This window comes from Mycteria americana, chromosome 3 (genome assembly GCF_035582795.1).
Source record: "Mycteria americana isolate JAX WOST 10 ecotype Jacksonville Zoo and Gardens chromosome 3, USCA_MyAme_1.0, whole genome shotgun sequence".
In the NCBI taxonomy this organism is placed as follows: domain Eukaryota; kingdom Metazoa; phylum Chordata; class Aves; order Ciconiiformes; family Ciconiidae; genus Mycteria; species Mycteria americana.
This window is the reverse complement of record NC_134367.1, coordinates 111,957,135-111,978,750: the sequence shown is the minus strand read 5'-3', so window position 1 is coordinate 111,978,750 and position 21,616 is coordinate 111,957,135. Positions and strand designations below refer to the sequence as shown.

Genomic DNA, 21,616 nt, shown 5'->3' with positions numbered 1-21,616 from the left:
CTACAGTCTGTAAACAAGGAAACCCCATGCCTTACAATCCTTTTCTCCCTCTCTTCTTTTTTCAGATCATTTACTCACCTGCCTGTAAAAGTAATCCCATCACACGCGTTTGAAGGACTTAGAGATGCCTTCATCATGTAAGTTGACAACATTTTCCATAGGCTTTTCCTTAATTTCTTGCTAGAAATTCTATCATAAACCTCCATCCCAAATAACATCTTTTTACAGTTACGTGAAAATGTGTTGCTAAAACATGCTATTGGTGAAAAAAAAAAAAAACAACCCACTGGGGAAGCATAAACATAACATTTCTTTTCTTAAAAGTAGTATATAAAAGATTCTTTGAAAAGGTATGATTTTCAACGGTTGTTTAACAGATCACATAATGAAATATTAATCGTGTTGGAGACAGGTGGATACAGCTTGATAACTGATGACAGGTGCTTTTGATTGGCAGAGGAGAGAGATTTCTATCGTAAAACGTTATCACTCCCGTGATAGCTACAGCATTCTGTGATTATACATTTATGTAGTACCCAAATAAGATATTTCTTTGGCGTTTTGCACCAAGAGATAAGCTTGGCAGGGGATCGGTAGGACTGAACCCCTTCTGGGATCTTTTGGCTTACAAGTGCTGTAATTTTGCACACCAGGTCTGTGTTGCTTCCCCTCCCTTGGCTTTGTACCTATTTTATATCAAGGACTCAGCCAATAAGGCTCGTCTGACCACTCTTGTCCTATTTCTGTTGTTATTCCAGCTGAAAGATGGCAGGCTTGAGTCTCCATTGTTTATTATTTTTTATTTTTTCTGCATTGAGTGGTCTCTAAAGGACAGAGTTAATGACACACCAGTGCAATGCAGAACAGGGGAATGACCTGTCCCAGAACCTAAGCAGTAGCGCAAATGATGCCACTTTCTTTTCAAGGTGCACTTTTTATACTTCTCTTCACCTATGAAAAGCACATAATGCATCAGATGATGTTAAAATATATATTAGATGTTACATAATTTATTTTCGAAGAAACAAAAAGAGAAAGTAGGAAGCCCTTTCGTGGTGCATTCTTGAAGGCAAAGACTGGAAGCATGAGGGTAATGCAAATGCCTGAATAAACTCAACTAGACTAGTTCAGCTTTTAGTGCTCATTGGTTAAACAATTTTGGCCAAATTATAAACTTATATGTTCCTGTAGCTCTAGCAAGTAGAAAATAAGCTAAACTCTGCTGCGTGTATTCCACTGCAATAAAGGAGTATAGTACAATCCAACGGCACTGTATTCTTGCATTCACTCGCATCTGAATGAGTAATGAGAACTTAATCATTTTCAGATGGGAGACCAACTTAAATCTACAAAGTTTCTCCTACCTGTATGACTTGAGGCTAAACTTTCCCAAACCCTATGCATATCCTATTCTTCACAGAGAATGTTTTGTTCATTGACGTTTTCCCTTCCATAAAGAGAATTTAATAGATTTCTTTGTGTCCTTTTAATGTATCTCTCTAAATTAACAGCATAGAAATTGATGTATTTGTCTGAAGCAGATCTATAGAAGACTTCATAATTTTATTGTGATTTAGTGTTACTTTGAAAAATGCATATTTTTAAATTATGAATCTCTAAATCATGTATTTGACAACTCATCACCATCTGCAAATCAGATGATAAATTATTCTCACTGTCATAAGTCATTCCAACATATGTAAATGGTGAGCCAGTGGCAGACAGGAGGGATTCCATGGAAGGACCATGTTTCAGGCCCCAGACCTTAAAGAGTCTTTAAGTTCTGCAAGCAGGCACTGATCCCTCTCAGCCCATGAGTCTCAGAGGATCAGGCGCCCAGCAGGCTACTTGTTCTACATCCGTCTTTCATTTATGAGTAACTAGTGCAATACCAAAAATAACAATCTCACTGAATTTTGATTATGGGAAAAATCATGAATATTTCTGTAGGAAATACATACATGTTTAATATATGATTTCTTGTGTGCATCCCCTTTTGCCACTACAAATGAAAAAAAACAATTCATTCGGGTCTAAGGGGTTTTATAACAACACCGATAGGAATTGTTTTCTCGTAATTATAATTGAAATAAGATAACTCTCAGGACTGTGACAGCACTGACTCTGATTTTGTAGATGTATTCCAGTTGTTTAGAAAATGTTTTTTTCTTGAGTGTGTATCATCTTAGGGTTAGTTTGTGTGCCCTTCCACTCAATTCTGTTGTGAAAAAACACTGTTTTGAAGACCCTTCTCCTATATATGCATCAATATATACTATTTACCTTCAGGAGTCAATTTTCTGTAGCCCCATAAATCTTAATCTAGCAGGCATTTAGCAAGCATCAAAAAAGTGGATTTTTTTTTTTCTCTATATTCAGCATTGGTTATTATTAACTACGTGAGTGGAATAGGAGCAGCAGTATATCAAAATCTGACAGTTCCTACAAAAACAGTCATGGTGGTCAGTGTAATGATGAGAAAGAGCCACTTTCTTTCAGTTTGCACACGTGTAATGAAAATGGCATTTAAATCCAAAAATTATTCATAAAGTGCACTGAATGCATATCTGTGTATTTCTACATCTGTGGATCTGTGGACCATCACCCTGACTTAAATAATAGTGTATGAACATTATCTACATCCTTGCCCATGCAAATAAATTCATTGAGCAGGACCGATGATAGGAGCAAAAGGCTCACAGGCTCGGGCTCACTCTGTTCACATTAGTCCTAGCCCTCAGTCGCCACCTTACTGTAGAGTTTACTGAGCAAACGGGGATTGGCTGTTACGGAGGTAGTTATTCAAAGGGTTGCCATACCCCTTTGCCAAGACAGCAAAAGTCTGGTCTCTCTCAAACCCTGCTGGCACCCGCTCTCAAGATGTCTAAGGCGAGGCACAGACACTGCTGCCAAACGAGAATTGGTGCGGGGGGTTGAACAACTATGTATAAAAGAAGGAAATACAACGTGGAAAGCTGATTTCTGGAATCTTTTCCGTTAATGTCTTGCTTTGTGTCTGCCTTTTTCATTATAGTGAAATCTCTCAGAGCGACTCCCTGGAGAGAATAGAAGCGAGCGCATTTGACAGCCTTCCCACTCTGTCTGAAATGTAAGCATCAGTTAAAAAAAGGCATCCGTGTCGTGATTTAGGATCATCAAGGAGTAAACAGTCTGCAGAGAAGTATTCTGGGACCAAATCTTCCTCTGTTACTTCGGCTGGCTATGGATTAGATCTATGACGAGAAACATTTCTCTCCAAAGTACCATATAAATTAGTGAGCCCTCTGTAAGGTCTAGCCTTGGAGATCTAAATCATGCAAAGACATCCATGCGTAGAAAGTCCCACTGCTTTCAGTGAGCTCAGTGACAGGAGTGGAGCTCTGTGTCTGCTTCTGCCGGCACTGTCGAGCTTTCTAAGTGGGGAAATAATTCGAGGTGACAACAGATGAGAAAAATCTTCCTTTTTGAAGATGCGGTTTTCAAAGCCCTACAGTATTTAAATACAGCTGCTTAGTATGCACAGCTCTTCTTTGAGCACTAAAATATTACTCAAACAGAACATGTACTGATTTTAAACTTGACCTGCATAGCACAGGCATCCGAGAGAGAGAGAGTGACTTAAAGCAATGAGTAGGAGAATGCTCTGAAATATTTAGTGAAATTGGAAACTATAAATCTGATTCAATATCTCATTACTGCCTTTTTCACACAGCATGATCAGCAAGTGGCTTAAAAATGGTGCAACTGAGGACAAATAAGTCTTTTTTTTTTTTTTTCCCTGATATGTGAACTCCATTGAAGCCAGTTACTTGCTCACACAAGCAAGAGATACAGAGTTATCCACCTCCAACTGGGTCCAACTTCTGCTAGACTCAATGGTGGGTTTAGGGAAGGAATAAAGGATTTGCTTATGGATAGGTTGTCATTTGCCAACCATTTGCCGAAACCAAAAAGCTAAGCAAGACCATTAAAGAGCTACATGAGACTAGCAAGGAAACCTGTTTACATCTCGAATGCTCCACATGCCTCACATTGCATGATGTCCCAAGCCGCACTCACAGCCATTTTCAATGGATGATCAAGGTAGGTGGGTTCAATGTACTTCTTGGATTTGAACTCTTGTTGCAATTGCATATGCTAAAACCTTTGAATTTTGCAAGTCATGCATAGGGAGGGAGCTGGGCTAGAGCTATTGGGCTTTTATGCAAACATACAGGCTTAGCAGATAGTATAGCTGCAGAAAGTACTCCTGCAGAGGGTCTGTCCCATTTTTTGAGCCACCACTAGCAAACAGTATTTCTCACACGCTTATCTCCATCTCCCAGTTTCTACAGATCTAAGCAGGCATTCTGGTGCTGCTCGCCACTGCTCTAATAAAGACCACGGTGCTTGAAGAGGTTAAACCATCTGCGGAACTGCCTTTCCTGGCTAGGCAGAGCATCAGTAACATGATGGAAACAAGGGATGATGCAAAGGGGTCTGATTGTGGGGCAAGGAGCAGGCATGCACACACATGCGCAGAGCTCAGGCTCCTTCCTCAGCCCCACCTGCAAGACCACCTGTTGGAGGCACAGTCATGGTGATGGTACCATGCTCGTGCCTCTGAGCCCCTGTGGTAAAGCAGAAACTCGGCGCGTTAGGCATACCACGAGCCCAGAACGCACATCCCAAAGAACCATCAGACGACGGTAAAATCCTAACTCCCACCAGTGACCAGGATGTCCAAACCAGGTATCTCAGCTCAGTGAACCATGAGAATTCAGGAGCTGTTATCTTTTGTCGGCTACCTAACAGTTACAGGCCATTTTTATTACCAATAGTCCTTTGAAATGCGCCCGTGGTATATTTTTAGAAAGTTTGTTCACAGCAGGAGAGCCTTCTGCCATATTCTGCACTTCACTCTTTTCTGACAAGGCCAGTCAATCACTAGAAAAATTCAGGACCCTCACAAATATATAACAATTATAATACTGAGATATTTTTCCCTCATTACAGATTAATCCTGAACACGAAAAATCTGTTGCACGTTGAGGATGGAGCGTTCAGAAACCTTCCAAGGCTAAAATACTTGTAAGAAAGTTCTGTTTCTTTTCTGTTTGCCCTTTTTTTTTTTTTCCTCTAAAGGAGTGGACAAATTACAGAAAGGAGTATAAGGAAAAAAGTTTTTCATGCATTACAGTAAACTAAAAGTACATACATCATTTACAATAGCTTTAATGTGCAGTTAACCAATAGTGAGGTCTTTCAATAGGCAAGAAAATAAAGTAACCCAGGGCAGGGCAGTAATGGACAAAACAGTAGTAAAGTCTGCAAATTGGTTCTGCTAAGTGCTTTTTTCTAGAATAAAGCTTTCAGATAGACAAGGTACTATACAAAAGGGGTAACTAAAATCTCTTCCTTGTGCTTAATGTAGAGAGAACATATGCTGCTTCTCCAGGACACTGCTTGATGATGCTACAAAACAATTTTTACAGGTCTTAAACACAATTGGAACCTAATTAAAAATTATTATATTTGTCACTCACCTTTTAATACATTGTTAAATTCGTACCTACCGAGTTGGCTTCTTGTTGCATCCACTCTGGTAATCTTTTCTCCTGTAAATAGGAATTGTGCTTTTCTCTAGGAGCATTTGTAACACTGGAATAAGACAATTTCCAGATCTGACACAGATCTTCTCATTAGAAGCTCATTTTATTTTGTGAGTAGAGACCCAACCTAACCCAGCTGTGAGTCTTTTCCATCTTGTTCCTGGATCACTGACAAAAATACCTTTTTTTTTTTTTTGTCCCAAAGGGAGCTCTGTGATAACTTGCGTATGACAACTATACCACAAAATGCTTTCCAGGGGATGAACAATGAATCGGTGACACTGTGAGTAAAATAATCCTAGTTCCAGTTCCTTCTGCTTGAGGAAAGCAGGTTGAGTTTGTAAAAATCTTGCAATTAAGCCCCATACAATATATGTCTGTATTGTAAGCTAAATTTGAAATGCTTAGGAAATAGAAGAGTGTTCTTCAAGCTGAAGAGCAGGGTTTTATCCAAAAGCTAACTTCACTTAGGAAAGAAAATAGCAGGAGGAATCCAAATCCTCATCTTCCATGCAACGTTGTTTTTAAAAATACCATCAACGGGACATAAACTCCAAAAGCTGTGCTGGAGGCCAGAGTCTCTCTTTCCCTCAGGGATGAGGTTTCTTGAACTAGCGCTTTCAGGGACCGACCACGCCGATGCTACTGATCTAACACCGCTGAGCTTCAGTTGCACAGGGTCCCTCTGGAGAGGAGGGAGGGAGAGAACAAATTGGTACGAAGTACCAGTGCTTGTTCTTACCCTGATTTCTCTTGAGCTTACACTGATTCCCACAAGTCTCCACACCAAGACTTGCCCTTTAACAAACTGGATTCATTGCTACAGCCACCTGTGAGATGGGTGGGCTTGACGCTAAGTGAGATGCCCCACCCGAGGAACACAAAAAGCAGCAGAAGGCCAAGGTGAGGTGTCATCTGCCAGCACAGCAAGAACCGTGTATGCATTTTGCAGCACCCTTGTCCTCACAAAAACTTCCCAAAAGAAGTGCTGAAATAGGAAAAATCACAGACTGAGCCTCTCTGCAGGATGTGGCTGAAACTGAGGTCTCCCGAGGAAGGACCAGCTGAGCCACAGAGGGCAGCAGGCGGCCACCTACTTTGTGCTGTAGCCACAAACGCCGATCTGGATGCCAGTAAAGCCAGCCTTTGTGGACCAGACTGATATTTAAAAGGCAGTGCACATCCAGATGGGGAGCCTTGTCTTGAGACAAGCGTGTACCAAAACCCCCGCACGAAACTCCATGCGTATTTGCACCCACAACTGAGCTGTGCACACGAGCAAGTACTGCAGTTGGCTGGATGGGGCCTTCCTCAGGCTGATGTGCTGGCATGACAGTAATTTCGACACAGATTTTTATGGATTGACTGTTGTGGTTTAACCCAGCAGGCAACTAAACACCACACAGCCGTTCACTCACCCCCCCACACACCCCCAGTAGGATGGGGGAGAGAATCGGGGAAAAAACCTAAAATTCATGGGTTTAAGACAGTTTAATACGACAGAAAAGGAAGGGAAGATAATAATGATAAAAGAATATACAAAATAAGTGATGCACAACGCAATTTCTCACCACCTACCGACCGATGCCCGGCCAGTTCCCAAGCACTGGTCACTGCCCCCCAGTATATACTGAGCATGAGGCCTTATGGTATGGAATATCCCTTTAGCCACTTGGGGTCAGCTGTCCTGGCTGTGCCCCCTCCCAGCTTCTCACTGGCAGGGCATGGGAAGCTGAAAAGTCCTTGACCAGTGTAAGCACTGCTCAGCAACAACTAAACCATCAGTGTGCTATCAACATTGTTCTCATACTAAATCCAAAGCACAGCACCATACCAGTTACTAGGAAGAAAATTAACTCTATCCCAGCTGAAACCAGGACAGTGTCCACCCCTTATTCTATACTATCTACATCATGCCCAGGTTCTACCCTTTCTAATACATTCCAATTAATCAGCACCACTTGTCCTGTCTTTTGATACATACACACAGATATCATTCCCTTGGTCTATGGGCCATCCCTATACAATGTCCGTTGAGTTCATTTAGTCCATGACTTTGGGCTCCATCTGTCATAACAGTCCTTCAGGGCAGGAGAGATGGTGTGGGGTGTTGGACTGTTGCTTGCTGAAGCCAGTTCTGGTTCCATCACTGCTGCACTTTGCTCGGTTTCATCAAAGTTCATTCTTCATTAATCTGGGTGATTCTTACTGTAATACCATTGATATGGCATATAGCCACCATAGCAGTGATGACATACATTATTATATAGCAATTAACATCATATCATTTAGTTCATTGGCTATTCTCACCCAAAACCAAATCCCCTTGAGGTACACAGTGGACTTCCCCATCCTCCCGCATCACGCACCAAGTGCAGCCAGGTCCTTGAGCAAAAGCAATCCCATGGATGGGTTTTCCTTTGCCTGAGGCAGAAATAACCCAGACTATCTTCCCCAGCATATTTTTATGTGCACTGCAGGGACTTTATCTCCTTCTACAGTACATAAAAGTTTTCACTGGGCAGGGCCAGCTCAATTGACAGATCCCCTAGTGTTGACTACCCAGGTGGCTTTTCCTAAATGTGTATCCCAATGTTTGCATGTCCCACCACCCATTGCTCGCAGTGTAGTCTTTAACAGCCCATTGTATCATTTGATTTTCCCGGAGGCTGGTGCGTGGTGGGGGATGTGATATACCCACTCACTGCCGTGCTCTTTGGCCCAGGTGTCTATGAGGTTGTTTCGGAAATGAGTCCCATTGTCTGACTCAATTCTTTCTGGGGTGCCATGTTGCCATAAGACTTGCTTTTCAAGGCCCAGGATGGTATTCCAGGCGGTGGCATGGGGTACAGGATATGTTTCCAGCCATCTGGTGGTTGCTTCCACCACTGTAAGCACATGGCGCTTGCCTTGGCGGGTTTGTGGGAGTGTGATATAATCGATCTGCCAGGCCTCCCCATATTTATATTTATTTCAGCCATTGCCCTCCATACCAGAGAGGCTTTAGCCGCTTGGCTTGTTTGATTGCAGCACATACATATTGCAACCTGTGCAATAGTGTCCACGGTCAAGTCCAGCCCTTGATCACGAGCCCATCTATATGTTGCATCTCTTCCTTGATGGCCTGAGGTGTCATGGGCCCACCGAGCTATAAATAATTCACCCTTATGAAATAATTCACCCTTATGTTGCCAGTCCAGATCCACCTGAGCCACTTCAGTCTTAGCAGCCTGATCCACCTGCTGTTGTTTTGGTGTTCTTCAGTGGCCCAACTCTTGGGTACCTGAGCATCTACGTGACGTACTTTTACAACCAGGTTCCCTACCTGCAATATCTTGCCATAATGCAGCAGCCCAGATGGGTTTGCCTCTGCGCTGCCAGTTGTTCTGCTTCCATTGCTGGAACCACCCCCACAGGGCATTTGCCCCACCATCCATGAGTCAGTACAGAGATAAAGCACTGGCCATTTTTCTCATTCAGCAATATCTAAAGCCCGTTGGATTGCTTTCACCTCTGCAAACTGACTTGATTCACCTTCTTCTTCAGTGGTTTCTGCGACTTGTCGTATAGGACTCCATACAGCAGCCTTCCACCTCCGATGCTTTCCCACCAGACAACAGGGCCCATCAGTGAACAGGGTGTATTGCTTCTCATTTTCTGGTAGTTTGTTATACAGTGGGGCCTCCTCAGCACGTGTCACCTCCTCCTCTGGTGATATCCCAAAGTCTTTGCCTTCTGGCCAGTCCATCATTACTTCCAAGATTCCTGGGCGATTGGGGTTTCCTATCCGAGCCTGTTGTGTGATCAGTGCAACCCACTTACTCCACGTAGCATCGGTTGCCTGATGTGTAGAGGGGACCCTCCCTTTGAACATCCAGCCCAGGACCGGCAGTCAGGGTGCCAGGAGGAGCTGTGCTTCACTACCAACCACTTCCGAAGCAGCTCGAACCCCTTCGTATGCCGCCAATATCTCTTTTTCAGTTGGAGTATAGCGGGCCTCGGATCCTCTGTATCCCCGACTCCAAAACCCTAAGGGTCGACCTCGAGTCTCCCCTGGTGCTTTCTGCCAGAGGCTCCAGGTAGGGCCATTCTCCCCGGCTGTGGTTGAAAGCACATTTTTTACGTCTTGCCCTGCCCGGACTGGCCCAAGGGCTGTTGCATGAACTATCTCCTGCTTAATTTGTTCAAAGGCTTGTCATTGCTCAGGGCCCCATTTGAAATCGTTCTTCTTCCGGGTCACTTGATAGAGGGGACTTACGATCAGACTGTAATTTGGAATATGCATTCTCCAAAAACCCACAACGCCTAAGAAAGCTTGTGTTTCCTTTTTGCTAGTTGGTGGGGACACGGCTGTTATTTTGTTATCACATCCGTTGGGATCTGACAACATCCATCTTGCCATTTTATTCCTAAAAACTGGATCTCCTGTGCGGGTCCCTTGACCTTACTTTGTTTTATGGCAAAACCAACCTTCAGAAGGATTTGGACTATTTTCTTCCCTTTCTCAAAAACCTCTTCTGCTGTGTTGCCTCACATGATGATGTCATCAATGTATTGCACGTGTTCTGGAGCCTCACCCTGTTCTAGTGCCGTCTGGATCAGTCCATGGCCAATGGTGGGGCTGTGTTTCCACCCCTGGGGCAGTCAATTCCAGGTGTACTGGATGCCCCTCCAAGTGAAAGCAAACTGTGGCCTGCACTGTGCCACCAAAGGGATTGAGAAAAACACATTAGTGCCATCAGTTGTGGCATACCGCTTGGCTGCCTTTGACTCCAGTTCATATGGAAGTTCTAGCATGTCCGGCAGGGCAGCACTCAGCAGCGGCATGACTTCGTTCAGGCCACGATAGTCTGCTGTCAGTCTCCACTCTCCATTAGACTTTCGCACTGGCCATATGGGACTGTTAAAGGGTGAGCGAGCCTTGCTGATCACTCCTTGGCTCTCCAGTCAACGACTCAGCTTATGGGGGGGAATCAGGGAGTCTCGGTTGATGCGATATTGCTGCCGGTGCACCGTTGTGGTAGCGATCGGCATCTGGTTTTCTTCGACCCTCAGCAACCCCACAACAGAAGGGTCCTCTGAGAGACGGGGCAAGGTAGACAGCTGTTTAATTTCCTCCGTCTCCAAGGCAGCTTGGAGACCTTCTGAAACCATTAGAGGAACTGAGCATAAATGTGACTGAAGACTGCTCCTATGCGATGTTGAGGAGGAGCAATTGCTTAGATTAGGGCATCATTTCATCTTATGAGCCTCTTTCCTACCAGCGAGTTCTCAAAATAACTTCAGCAAAGTTATGATTCTGTTAATGGTGCAAGAAAATGAACATACAAGAGATGGAGAAAGGTGCTTACAATTTTTACTGTAACCCCAAAGTGTATTAAATGGGAGGGAGTCTAACTCAGTCAGGAAACGGCCAACGATCATTTTTCTCCTCCTCTTGTGATAGGGAGCTCACCACAAGAAGAAAAGAATTACCTTATCAGCAGCTCCCTAATTGTAGAGCTACACGTTAACTCCACCCCATGCGGTTAACTGTAATTCCAATTGCTGCAGCGTGGTGAAACACAAGCAATCTACCAAGGTGTAAAGTCAGCCTGCAGTAATGTTTTGCACTACAAATAGCTAATTCAGTCTTTCCAACAGTTAGTGTTTCATGTGGATGGGGAAATCGATCCTACATATCGTTGTGGTTTTTAAGGAAATCACTGATTTCAGCATTGTGCTGAGATAGACCCCTTCTTGTATCAGTTGTAGCCAGGCGCTCCCCACACTGCCAGCTTTTCTTGGGAGCAGGTTCCATAGCCCCAGTTTCTGCTGTCCCAAAAACAAGTGGAAAAGCAACAACAGAAATTTTGTTTAATTTATAAACGGCACCAAATTTTCTATTAGGACTTAATATTAAAGAAAAATACTATATACAAATGATTATATTGAAATTATCTTGGAAGCATGAACTTAATATCACAAATGGATTTTTCTCAGTGAAATCAGACCCATAGGTTAGATTTCCTAAGGAAGGAAAAGAGCTGGACTGCAGGCACCGCAGAGCCCAGCCTTCAGGTATCTGGCCTCAGGCTGGGGAATCAAGAACCCAGGGTGGCACCAGGTGTCCCTGTGCAACGCAGGGGACAGCGAGGTTTCCACGGCACAAATCAAGCTTGGCAGCGGTACTTTGGAGGACCTGATAGCTCACTGACTGCTGGACGATGCACGACTCACCCCTCCCTCTCTGCAAAGCTGTCTCTTGGGCTGCTGGAAGATTTGTCTGTCTGCAGAGGATCTGCGGTCTAGCAGCACCCTCTGGGCTTTAGAGTTGCTTTACATCGGACACTTCTCTAGCCCTTGCAGTCTTCCATTTACACATGCTGACACCACAAAATCCAGGTCTTCTGCCTCCAGGTTGTTGTCTGCATGCCAGGAGCTTACCTGGAATAATGTCTTGTTTCTGGATCTCAGCCCAAGGTAGGCACAGGTGAGCCCCTTGGAGGAGGGAGAATCTGTACGTAAGCAGAAGTTCTCTTCAGCAGCTAACCAGGAAGGTGCTTAGGGAATTTAAGCTGTAATTTTACCTTAATTTTAGAGTTAACATAAGCCATGCAATAGTTCTTTATGTTCTTTACCTATGTTCTTATAAGCCAGACCCTCTCATCATTAAAACGAATGCAGCACTAAGATTTGAAACCCGTAGTACATAACAATGTTGTCTTTTCTAAATCTTTTTCTCCTACACTTTTTAATCCCCAGCAAATTATATAAAAATGGATTTGAAGATATCCATAGCCATGCCTTCAATGGGACAAAGCTGAATCAATTGTGAGTATGTTTCCCCTCCTCAGTGTTTTTTTTAAACAGTAAATAATAGTTCACGTACAGTCGAAGGCTCTCCCTTCAGCTTAACTGGCTGTGTCTTGCGATTCCTGATACCCATTAGAAAACTGCATGTTTCAGTGTCATTGCGACTCAGTTGTTACTCCTGCAGCACTTACTGCTTTTCCTGAAACACCATCCCTTAGAACGCTGCAGTTTTCATGAGAAAAGCTCATCATTTTTAATAAAATTTAATAAATTCGTAAACTTAGCAGCAATAGTGGAAAGCTTGAAACCACAGCCCAAACTGAGGAACCTACATTTTGCATCTGGAAGCGTCAATAGTTTTTAAATCACTCCCACGCGCACTGGAACTAGCCTCTTGGTTTGGGCAAAACTGCTCCATTTTTGTACGCTGCTGCTGCAGTGAAGGAACCAGACTGGCTGGTCCTGGTTTAAGTTAGAAGAAATGGAAACGATCAGAATCAAATGTAGATGATACCGGTCTGATGGCATCAGCAGAGGGAAAGGTCGCGTGAGAAGCATGAGCACTCTCAGGCCAGATACTGCAACAGCAACTGCTGTGGTGGGAGAGACGATCGAGAGGAAATAGGAAGAAGAAAGCAAAAAAGGGTTGTCTGAAAGTAGAGATGTAAAGAGTTAACGTTTGATTCCGCAGAATCCTGAAGGACAATAAGAACCTCAGGTGGATACACAACGATGCCCTGAGAGGGGCCAGAGGGCCAGACGTCCTGTAAGTATCCACCGCTCCGTTACCTGGGTTTGTAGCCGTCGCAGGGGAACCGCGCTGTGCTGCGGCGCCTGCGTCACCTCAGCCAACGCGGCCTTTGAGTCCGGAAGGGACTTGATCTCTTACCCTCTGCTTGTAAAATGGAAACACGTCAACGAGATGCCATGAAGTTACAGGGTGGAAGGCTCAGTTTGCACCACGACAAATGCCTGTCAGCCAGTCGTAGCGTTGGCCTTGACCTCCGCCCCTTAGATATTTCGGCCTTTGCTTTATTTGTGTCAGATCCTCCTGATCCTGTCCCTGTGCCTTAATATTCTGACATGGCCAAGTAACTTGTCTTTTGGTAGGATGACTATGTTTTTACAATATATGATTTTAGAATTTGGTTATAAAAAGTGAACTAGTTGGTAGCATGCTATAAGCCTGTGCTGGATAGAACACAGTACTAGCCTCCTCAGGCTTTATTAATCAAGTTCTGGCTGTAAGTCCACACAATAAAACGCAAGGGGTAGTTCTGTAAAGAGCACTCTGTGCCGCACGTGCCATTTTGATCCTTTTATTGGTGCTTTACAGTACATAGCGTTACTAATATGACTTTCAAAATTGTAGCCTTTTTTCCCCCTGGTTAATGGCCTGACTCTGAAAATCCTTAGTCATGCCCATGGCCTTTCCTCACACAAACGGCCCCTCTGAAGTTAGTCCAAGCTAAACTGATGGATTCTTTTATGCGTTTGAATTAATAACCATTTAATTACAACACCTAGAACAGCCCTTCAGCGCCAAGGCCAGGAGGGTGTCCTACACGTTAGCTGGCTGGAGAGTCACATTCGCCCACTTTCTCTCCCTTTCTCTGGCCTAAAGAGCCATCCCTTGCTCCGTGCATGGTGGCTTTCAAACAGAGAAGTGGGGGCACAGCCCCTGGCACGCTGGGTTTCAGTCTCCCCAGGACAAAATTAGCTCCTCGCTTCGCTGGGGCTCCTGGGCTGTGGGGATGCTTTTACCCTGCTGCTCTGTAATTTCACAGACCATGTTTCTGAGCTGGGTATCAGGTGCGGAAGCGGCTTTGCAGATTTAGACCTTTGTGAGAAAACGAGTCACCGTTACCCACCGTCATGCTTTGGTGGTATTTTTATACGTATGAAAAGAAAAAGAGAATGCTCTCTTTATTTTGCAGGGATATTTCTTCAACGGCGCTGGAGTCCCTGCCTAGTTATGGGCTTGAGGCCATTCAAGTCTTAAATGCAATGTCATCTTACTCGTTAAAGAGACTGCCACCGCTGGATAAATTCAGCAGTCTTCTGGAAGCTGTTCTAACGTATCCCAGCCACTGCTGTGCTTTTCGAAATCTAAGGACAGAAAAGTAAGTCCAAATGGCACATTATTGTATTGCAGTTCTTCAGAAGCTCCGAAATGGCAATTCTGCTTTATTCAGCTCACAAGGTTTGATTATCCTTATTCCACTTACAAGGAAGCTGTGGTACATCGCAAGGCCTCACACAAAACAACAGATCTCTGCTAAAGCCAGGAAAATTACCTCAATTTATTTTAGAACAGAAATGGATCCCATCCTGTGCCCAGGATCTGCCAGCAGGAACGTTATTCTAAGTTTGCTTAAAGCTAATATTTTTCTTGGTATCTCAATTAAAAAGCCTACTGGCACAAGGAAGATAGATCTCCATCAATAGCGTGTTGCCCTAAAAAAAAAAAAAAAAAGGGAAAAAAAAAAACCCGCTGTAGCCTTTAGCTATGTAGCTTATTTAATGCAGGTGATATGATGACCTAGTAGAAAAGGCAGGCTTTCAATTACCCACAGAAATTAGGCCTGACACAAGCCTACGGAAAGAGGTTACTCAGTTTCCTTCCAGTCATTTCAGATAACAATAGACAGCATTGTCCTCTCCACAACTGGAAACCGTGGCACAGAGAGAGCTTTGCATCTGCTAATTCAGGGCAGTCTATTCGAGACAACTGGAGCTAATTTTTCAGCTTTTTTTTTTTTTTTTCCAAAGAAATCAACCCTCAGTTGGCTTTAGGCAGCCAAAGCAACTCCAAATTATTTTAGTTGAAGCTATGAGGATGCCTCACTTCTCATCTGTCTCAAATGAAGGCTACAGAAAAGACGTACTGAGCAGTCATTTGTGGGAAGCCTGATCTGTGCGGCGTGCATGCCATCGCATCAGGACTGCATTGCAAAGGCAGGAGTAGAATCCAATTCTTTAGGTAAAATTAGAGGTGACGCTATGCTTTCTCTGCCTACCTCATTTTACTAAGTGGTTCCTAATTCTGCAAGAGTAGAGCAAAGATCCTACAGTCAAGGGTTTCCATTGCTACCAAACTCTGATTCAGTCCCAGATCAAGTATCTGAGCGTATTAAATGCAGAAGCAACTCTGGTACAAAAAAAAAAAAAAAAAAAGCTTTATTCATTCTGATGAAGATAACTCCATTTCTGATAATAATTTTCGAGTGCTTGACTTTGCAACATGATCATGCTCTATAAAAACAGGGGTGCTTTAGTAAGTCACTTTCTTATATTAGCGAGTGTTTTCTTAGTAAACTGGGAGAAAAAAAAAAACCCCTGCAGATCAGGAAGCTTAGGCTGCCCTCCCAACTGGGACATGGGCAGGGATCAGAGCAGTGCTGACGCGTTACCTATCTGCACAGCCCTGGCTGCTGGGAAGACCTGTACAGGCAACAGGCTGTTCCCTGCTACGTGACCAGCTACTACAAAGGAACGAGAGGCGGCTCTCTGGCTCTTTTCCTTGTCATCTGCTGATGACAGCAGAAGACCACAGAGACTGAGACCTCCCAAGACCTTCCCAGGTTACACAGGGAAGAGTCTTCATGTGGTTATGTACTCTCATGGTCACGCAGCTGCAGCCTGTTTCTGTCTCCTTCTACCCCCTTCCGTTGCCCTGTACTCTACATACAGTCATTCCACATAGTTTTTACTACCCCTGCACCATATCCCATTCCTCAGTACCTATGGACTGCACTCTCTGATCAGTGAGATACGGTGACACGGTCTTACATACATCTGACTGGGCAAGCAGGTTCACTTAAGTCAGCACCACAGACATTAGGGAAATAAAGTCTTTTATAACAAAATGAAGTCAAATATTCTTGAGATTTCTGGGGTACAATTGTGGTGTGCTCATTCCCTGAGCCGTGCAAGAGAGGTGGAAGGTACCATGCAGTTCCCAAGACTTTCTTCCACTGGCCTGAAGGTGGGGGGAAAGCAGGTTATACCAGATCTTCAAAAATTTACAAGAAAAAACAACTCCTGTTGCCATCCCATTATTTCCAAGCATCACATAGGGGCTTAGATTGGTATCTTAAGATCTTATTTCTCTCATCGTACATAAAACTTTCTATAAGCTTCCAGGTGTCTGATTCTCTTAAGAGTACATAAAAGAGCTTAGTGGTTTTGCCAGCTCTTTCTACTGTCGCAGCAATGAGGTCAGACAAAGCCGTTTCCATTCACACTGGTGGAGTACCTGGCTCATACTTTCAAAGCCTTAAAACCAGAGATTTTGCCAAATATGTTGTCTTTCAACCTGTACTTTTCAAATTGCTTTACTTCCAGCATGTAAAGTCTACCTCTAGATCCCACACAGTTTTCAAAAGAGAGTATCAGGCCAACTTCCCAGCATTTGTTAACATGCACTTCTCTAAAAGCCAGCATAACTGCTACCATTCATACTGGTGGAGAATCTGGCCCACTTCAATACAATATTTCATAAGGCAAAACATACCTTTTAATTCCAGCTCAAGTTATTTCACTACAAAAAATACATCATAAACAATAACCGAGCTGAAAGACCATCCTTATACCCCCCATGAGGTACTGCCTACTGTCGCAGTATTTGAAGCCTTCTCCTCCCCGCTTCCAGAGGTCTACATGAATGTTCACGCTGCCGTGAGGCCAACTCTAGCTTACCTTACGTGTCTGTGAAGATGACTTGCAGAGAAGATGAGAATTTGGCCAAAATCCGACTGAAACTCAACTTTCTTTTCATCCTTCTTTCAGACAAAATTCCTTGCTTTCCATTTTTGACAGCTTCTCCAAAGAGTGTGAAAGCACCATGAGGAAACCAACTAATGAAATATTGTAAGTACCTCTCTGCATACAGATGCTGGAAGTAGCAAATACGGACCTCACCCTCCTGCTGTTCATGTGTTTTTTCTAGAACAGCATGTCTTTTGCTGCCGATGCAGTCACCCTTACAAGTTGCACAGTGGTAATTTTACTATCATTAAACCAAGATTTGCAATTTTGATGTTCAAAAGGAAAGGAAAAAAAACCCCATAGTTTCATGAGCTTTACTCACTCCAGCTTCTCTTCTGAATTCTTGAAAGACTTTCAAAACAGTGATTAAATATTTAAAGAAAGTTAATGGCCTACATGGAGACTTGTCATGCCCTGAGATAATTGCAGTTGTTTGTGTGATTCAAAGACGAGCTGCTACTGTTAATATTTTTTTGCCTATAGAAAGGATAGTTAGAAGTCTGTATGTCAGTAGTTTTCCATGGTAGAAACAGAGTCCCTGAGTTGGAAGTTTGATGACCCCATGCAATTGGTTTGCCTCTTCTAAATGTGTCTTTCCATATCATCACAGTTCTGTGGGACAACGAGAAAGGCTAACATCAAAACTGTTGTGTTGGCCATGCTGGATGACACAGGCTCTAAACCAGTATTTAATGGAAAAGTTTAAGGATTTGCTACTATCCATCCCTCTACAGCTAAATGGGAGACCTTGGGTCTTCTCTTCAGCCCTGAGGTGGGGTCAGAGCATTGCAAAGTCTAGAAAAACAAGGTTATGGTCACAAAATTCCAAAAGCTAAATACAGCGCCTCGCTTAGTCAGTCCTGTCCACTCCGCTCCTAACTGCAAAACTGAAGCACTTCAGGACTACAAAAAGGCAAAGCCCAGGCAGTCAACAAGACCAAGAATATATTGCCTCTATCAAGGGTGGCTCTGGGGAGAAGCAAGGTGAGGCAAGGAGGTAAACACAGAGCATTAGATCACATTATAAAGGCAAGTGAAGTGACACCCCAGTGAGGAATATGATCACACAAATCACCAGTGCCTATGCCAGAGTAATCCCCCTGCTTCGGATTAGCATCTGTTGCACTCCTACTGGGCATTAAATAGTCCGCCCAGTCTGCTGGCTCCTGAAGCTTTTTGCTTTGCTAAGTCCCAATCCCAGCAATTCTCTGAGCAGACATTGTATTAAGCAAATGGAAGTAAGGTCATAATTCACGTGCTGAAAGGCTGCAAGTTGTAAAGTTTGGGAACCACGGCAGAAATAGGCTGAAAGTCCCAAGCTCTTATTAGAAAAAAAACCAGCTTGCACATGGCAGCATGTTTACATGGCCTCTCAGAAAATCACAATCATTTTTAATTAATAAATAGTGTCAGACATATTCCCTGCTCTTCCAGTTTAACCCCGGCAAGTAAAAGCAAGACATTAGACAGTTCTTGATGTAAAGAGAGAAGAGTTAGGATAACAAGACTGAGAAGTTATTTGCCCAATAGGCGAAATAGCTAGGAATAGCTGAAAAGCAGCTCAGCTTCATTTGCCAGTTAAGACCCTGCTCCAGAAAAATAGTTTAATGTACATGCTTCAGTAGATGTGGAAGTTTAAGCATGTATTTAAGTTATCCCAAAGCTACCAGTTTTCGGAAGAGTTGTCCTCCATAGAGATGCTTTCCAGGTCTCACACTGCAGATTGTTTGCCCAGCAAACTCTCACAGTTGGGATGACTGGGTAGTTGTGCAATAGGTACCTGTTCTGGCAGGGAATCAGAAGAAACAGTGTTTGCTTTTAAAATGTTTCTTCTTCGGGAGGCTTATCCCCACACTGCTGATGACCTAGAGATAAGAGAGGTCGATTTTAAACATCTAAAAACATTTATAATTAGGCGTTGAGTCCAGTCTAAACTTAATATAGTCATAGCCATCAACATTATCTAGTTAACCACACACTTCGCTCCTCGCTTTATAATACTGGGAACATCAAATTCCTCAGCGCTTCAAGTCATACGTAGTCTCAGGACTTTGTTCGGTAAGTGCATTTCCTAAGGGGGTAAGGGTGCACAGTTAGAATCTTTAGGTTATTTTAGTTTGGCTTCTATAACTGCCCGATAAACCTATATGCATCAAGCCTATAAGCTGTCAATTTGAGTGTTACTGTAGTTTGAACTCCAATCCACTGGCAGCATGAGAAAGATGGCTCACCTACAAAGCAATCAAGATAATAAGTTGTATAAAAAAGCATTCCTGTGGATGTGACTATGACTTCTGCTGTTCTGCTACCCAAACAAAAGGCATCCTTACAAGGCTTCATTATATGTAAACACCCTGTAGAAACACATGTAGGAAGTAACTGTTTTAAAACAACTGTTATCTTTTGTATTTTACAAAACAGTGCGAGCAGCACGTAACGAATAGTTCACTTCTATTTGGGGGGGGGGGTGTTTTTAATATTTACAGAGATGACTCTTACAACACATCGCCACGGTCAGCAGAAAAGAACACGTACCTGTTCGCAAAGGATGAAGAAACTTCTCCATACAGCTACTCGGCCGTTTTCGATGACAGCGAAATGACTGGCTTCGACTTTGAGTATGACTTTTGTCAGCCTAAAACACTCACGTGCACTCCGGAACCAGATGCATTTAATCCCTGCGAAGACATCCTGGGATACAGCTTTCTCAGAGTCCTAATCTGGTTTATAAACATCCTTGCCATTGCTGGCAATTTCACTGTACTCCTCGTTCTCCTAACTAGCCATTACAAGCTCACCGTTCCTCGCTTCCTCATGTGCAACCTCTCCTTTGCTGATTTTTGCATGGGACTTTACCTGCTGCTCATCGCTTCTGTTGACGCCCAGACGAGCGGTCAGTACTACAACCACGCAATAGACTGGCAGACAGGCAGCGGCTGTAGTACCGCTGGCTTTTTCACCGTGTTTGCAAGCGAGCTCTCAGTGTACACGCTAACGGTGATCACCATAGAAAGGTGGCATACGATCACCTACGCCATGCAGCTGGATCGAAAGCTACGCCTGAGGCATGCCGTGCCGATCATGCTCGGTGGCTGGATATTCTCCATTTTAATAGCAGTGCTGCCTCTCCTAGGGGTCAGCAGTTACATGAAGGTCAGCATTTGTTTACCCATGGATATTGAAACGGGTCTTTCCCAAGCCTACATACTGCTGATCTTGGTGCTAAATGTTGTTGCCTTCATTGTCATTTGTGCTTGCTACATTAAGATTTACGTAGCTGTTCAGAATCCAGAGCTGGTAGCTGCCAATAAAGATACCAAGGTCGCCAAGAGAATGGCGATACTGATCTTCACGGATTTTACCTGCATGGCCCCCATCTCCTTTTTTGCCATATCCGCCGCCTTTAAAGTACCTCTCATCACAGTGACAAACTCCAAGATTTTGCTGGTTTTATTTTACCCTGTCAACTCCTGTGCGAACCCATTTCTCTACGCAATTTTCACCAAAGCATTTCGAAGGGATTTCTTTCTGCTGATGAGCAAGCTTGGTTGCTGTAAGAGCCGAGCAGAGCTTTACAGGATGAACTATTTCTCTGCTTATACCTCCAATGCCAAGAACGGCAGCTCAGCCCCAGGCCCCAGCAAAGCCTCGCAAGCGCTGCTGCTCTTGTCGGCGTTAGAGAAGCCGTATCCTGCAGCACAAGACAAGATGTCTTGCAACGAAAATTAAACCGGAGCGCCAACAGATGTGGCACTTTGCAAGGCCAGCTGTAATTATTCTAGTGACTAGGGATTATTTTATAATATCTTGAACATTTCACAATAAATAAAAATGCCAATCGATAATTCTTATGCAACTTAGGTAACCGTTCTGACGTTCAAAGTGGTATTTTCCCTTTCCTTCTTCTGTAATGATAGGCATGGAAGATGATTTATCAGGCAACACTCTTCTTTGGGGGGAACCAGGGGAGCCCAGGAGTAGTCAAAGTGCTCTTGAAGTTAACAGGTACTGCAGCGACTGCCGTCTGGCTCCTTTTTCTCCAGATCTGCTTCCCTGGGCTATTTAAGGCCTGTCTGCTACCTTTCATGCATTCTTTTTCTATTCCTGTCAGCTGTACTGGCGTTGTTGGGTTAAAGAAAGGGCACTAAACTAGATGCCTCCCTTCATTTCATCAACAGAAGCTTCCAATTACACAGCCACCTACACCCAGTTAAAGAACAGTGTTCGAGGGGTAGGTTGTCGAGATGTCACCAAGGAGAAAAGTTGACCTGCTGAACCTTTGTTACTAGCAGTTTCACAGTTTACATTAGATCTCAGTCTGAGCTGGTAGGTGATTTACTTTAGAAAAATTAACCCATACACAACCACGTATGATCTGGAAATTACAAGAGATGCAATAGCTGTAAAACCCTACCTGCTTCACACAGGACTGTATTTTGTATATCGTACATACACACACA

The 21,616-nt window shown here is 43.7% G+C and overlaps 1 protein-coding gene across 1 annotated transcript in view; it reads left to right on the top strand.

The window, feature by feature from the left end:
- The window catches only part of LHCGR (luteinizing hormone/choriogonadotropin receptor), a 28,458-nt gene extending 7,573 nt beyond the window's left edge, over window positions 1–20,885 (top strand). The window contains exons 2-11 of the mRNA XM_075497441.1: window positions 66–137; window positions 3,035–3,109; window positions 4,996–5,070; window positions 5,627–5,701; window positions 5,797–5,874; window positions 12,336–12,404; window positions 13,078–13,152; window positions 14,324–14,509; window positions 17,178–17,257; window positions 19,636–20,885. Of these exons, the coding sequence (XP_075353556.1) occupies window positions 66–137; window positions 3,035–3,109; window positions 4,996–5,070; window positions 5,627–5,701; window positions 5,797–5,874; window positions 12,336–12,404; window positions 13,078–13,152; window positions 14,324–14,509; window positions 17,178–17,257; window positions 19,636–20,885 (2,035 nt within the window). The remainder of the gene's footprint in view (window positions 1–65; window positions 138–3,034; window positions 3,110–4,995; window positions 5,071–5,626; window positions 5,702–5,796; window positions 5,875–12,335; window positions 12,405–13,077; window positions 13,153–14,323; window positions 14,510–17,177; window positions 17,258–19,635) is intronic.
- The last annotated feature ends 731 nt before the right edge of the window (window positions 20,886–21,616 follow it).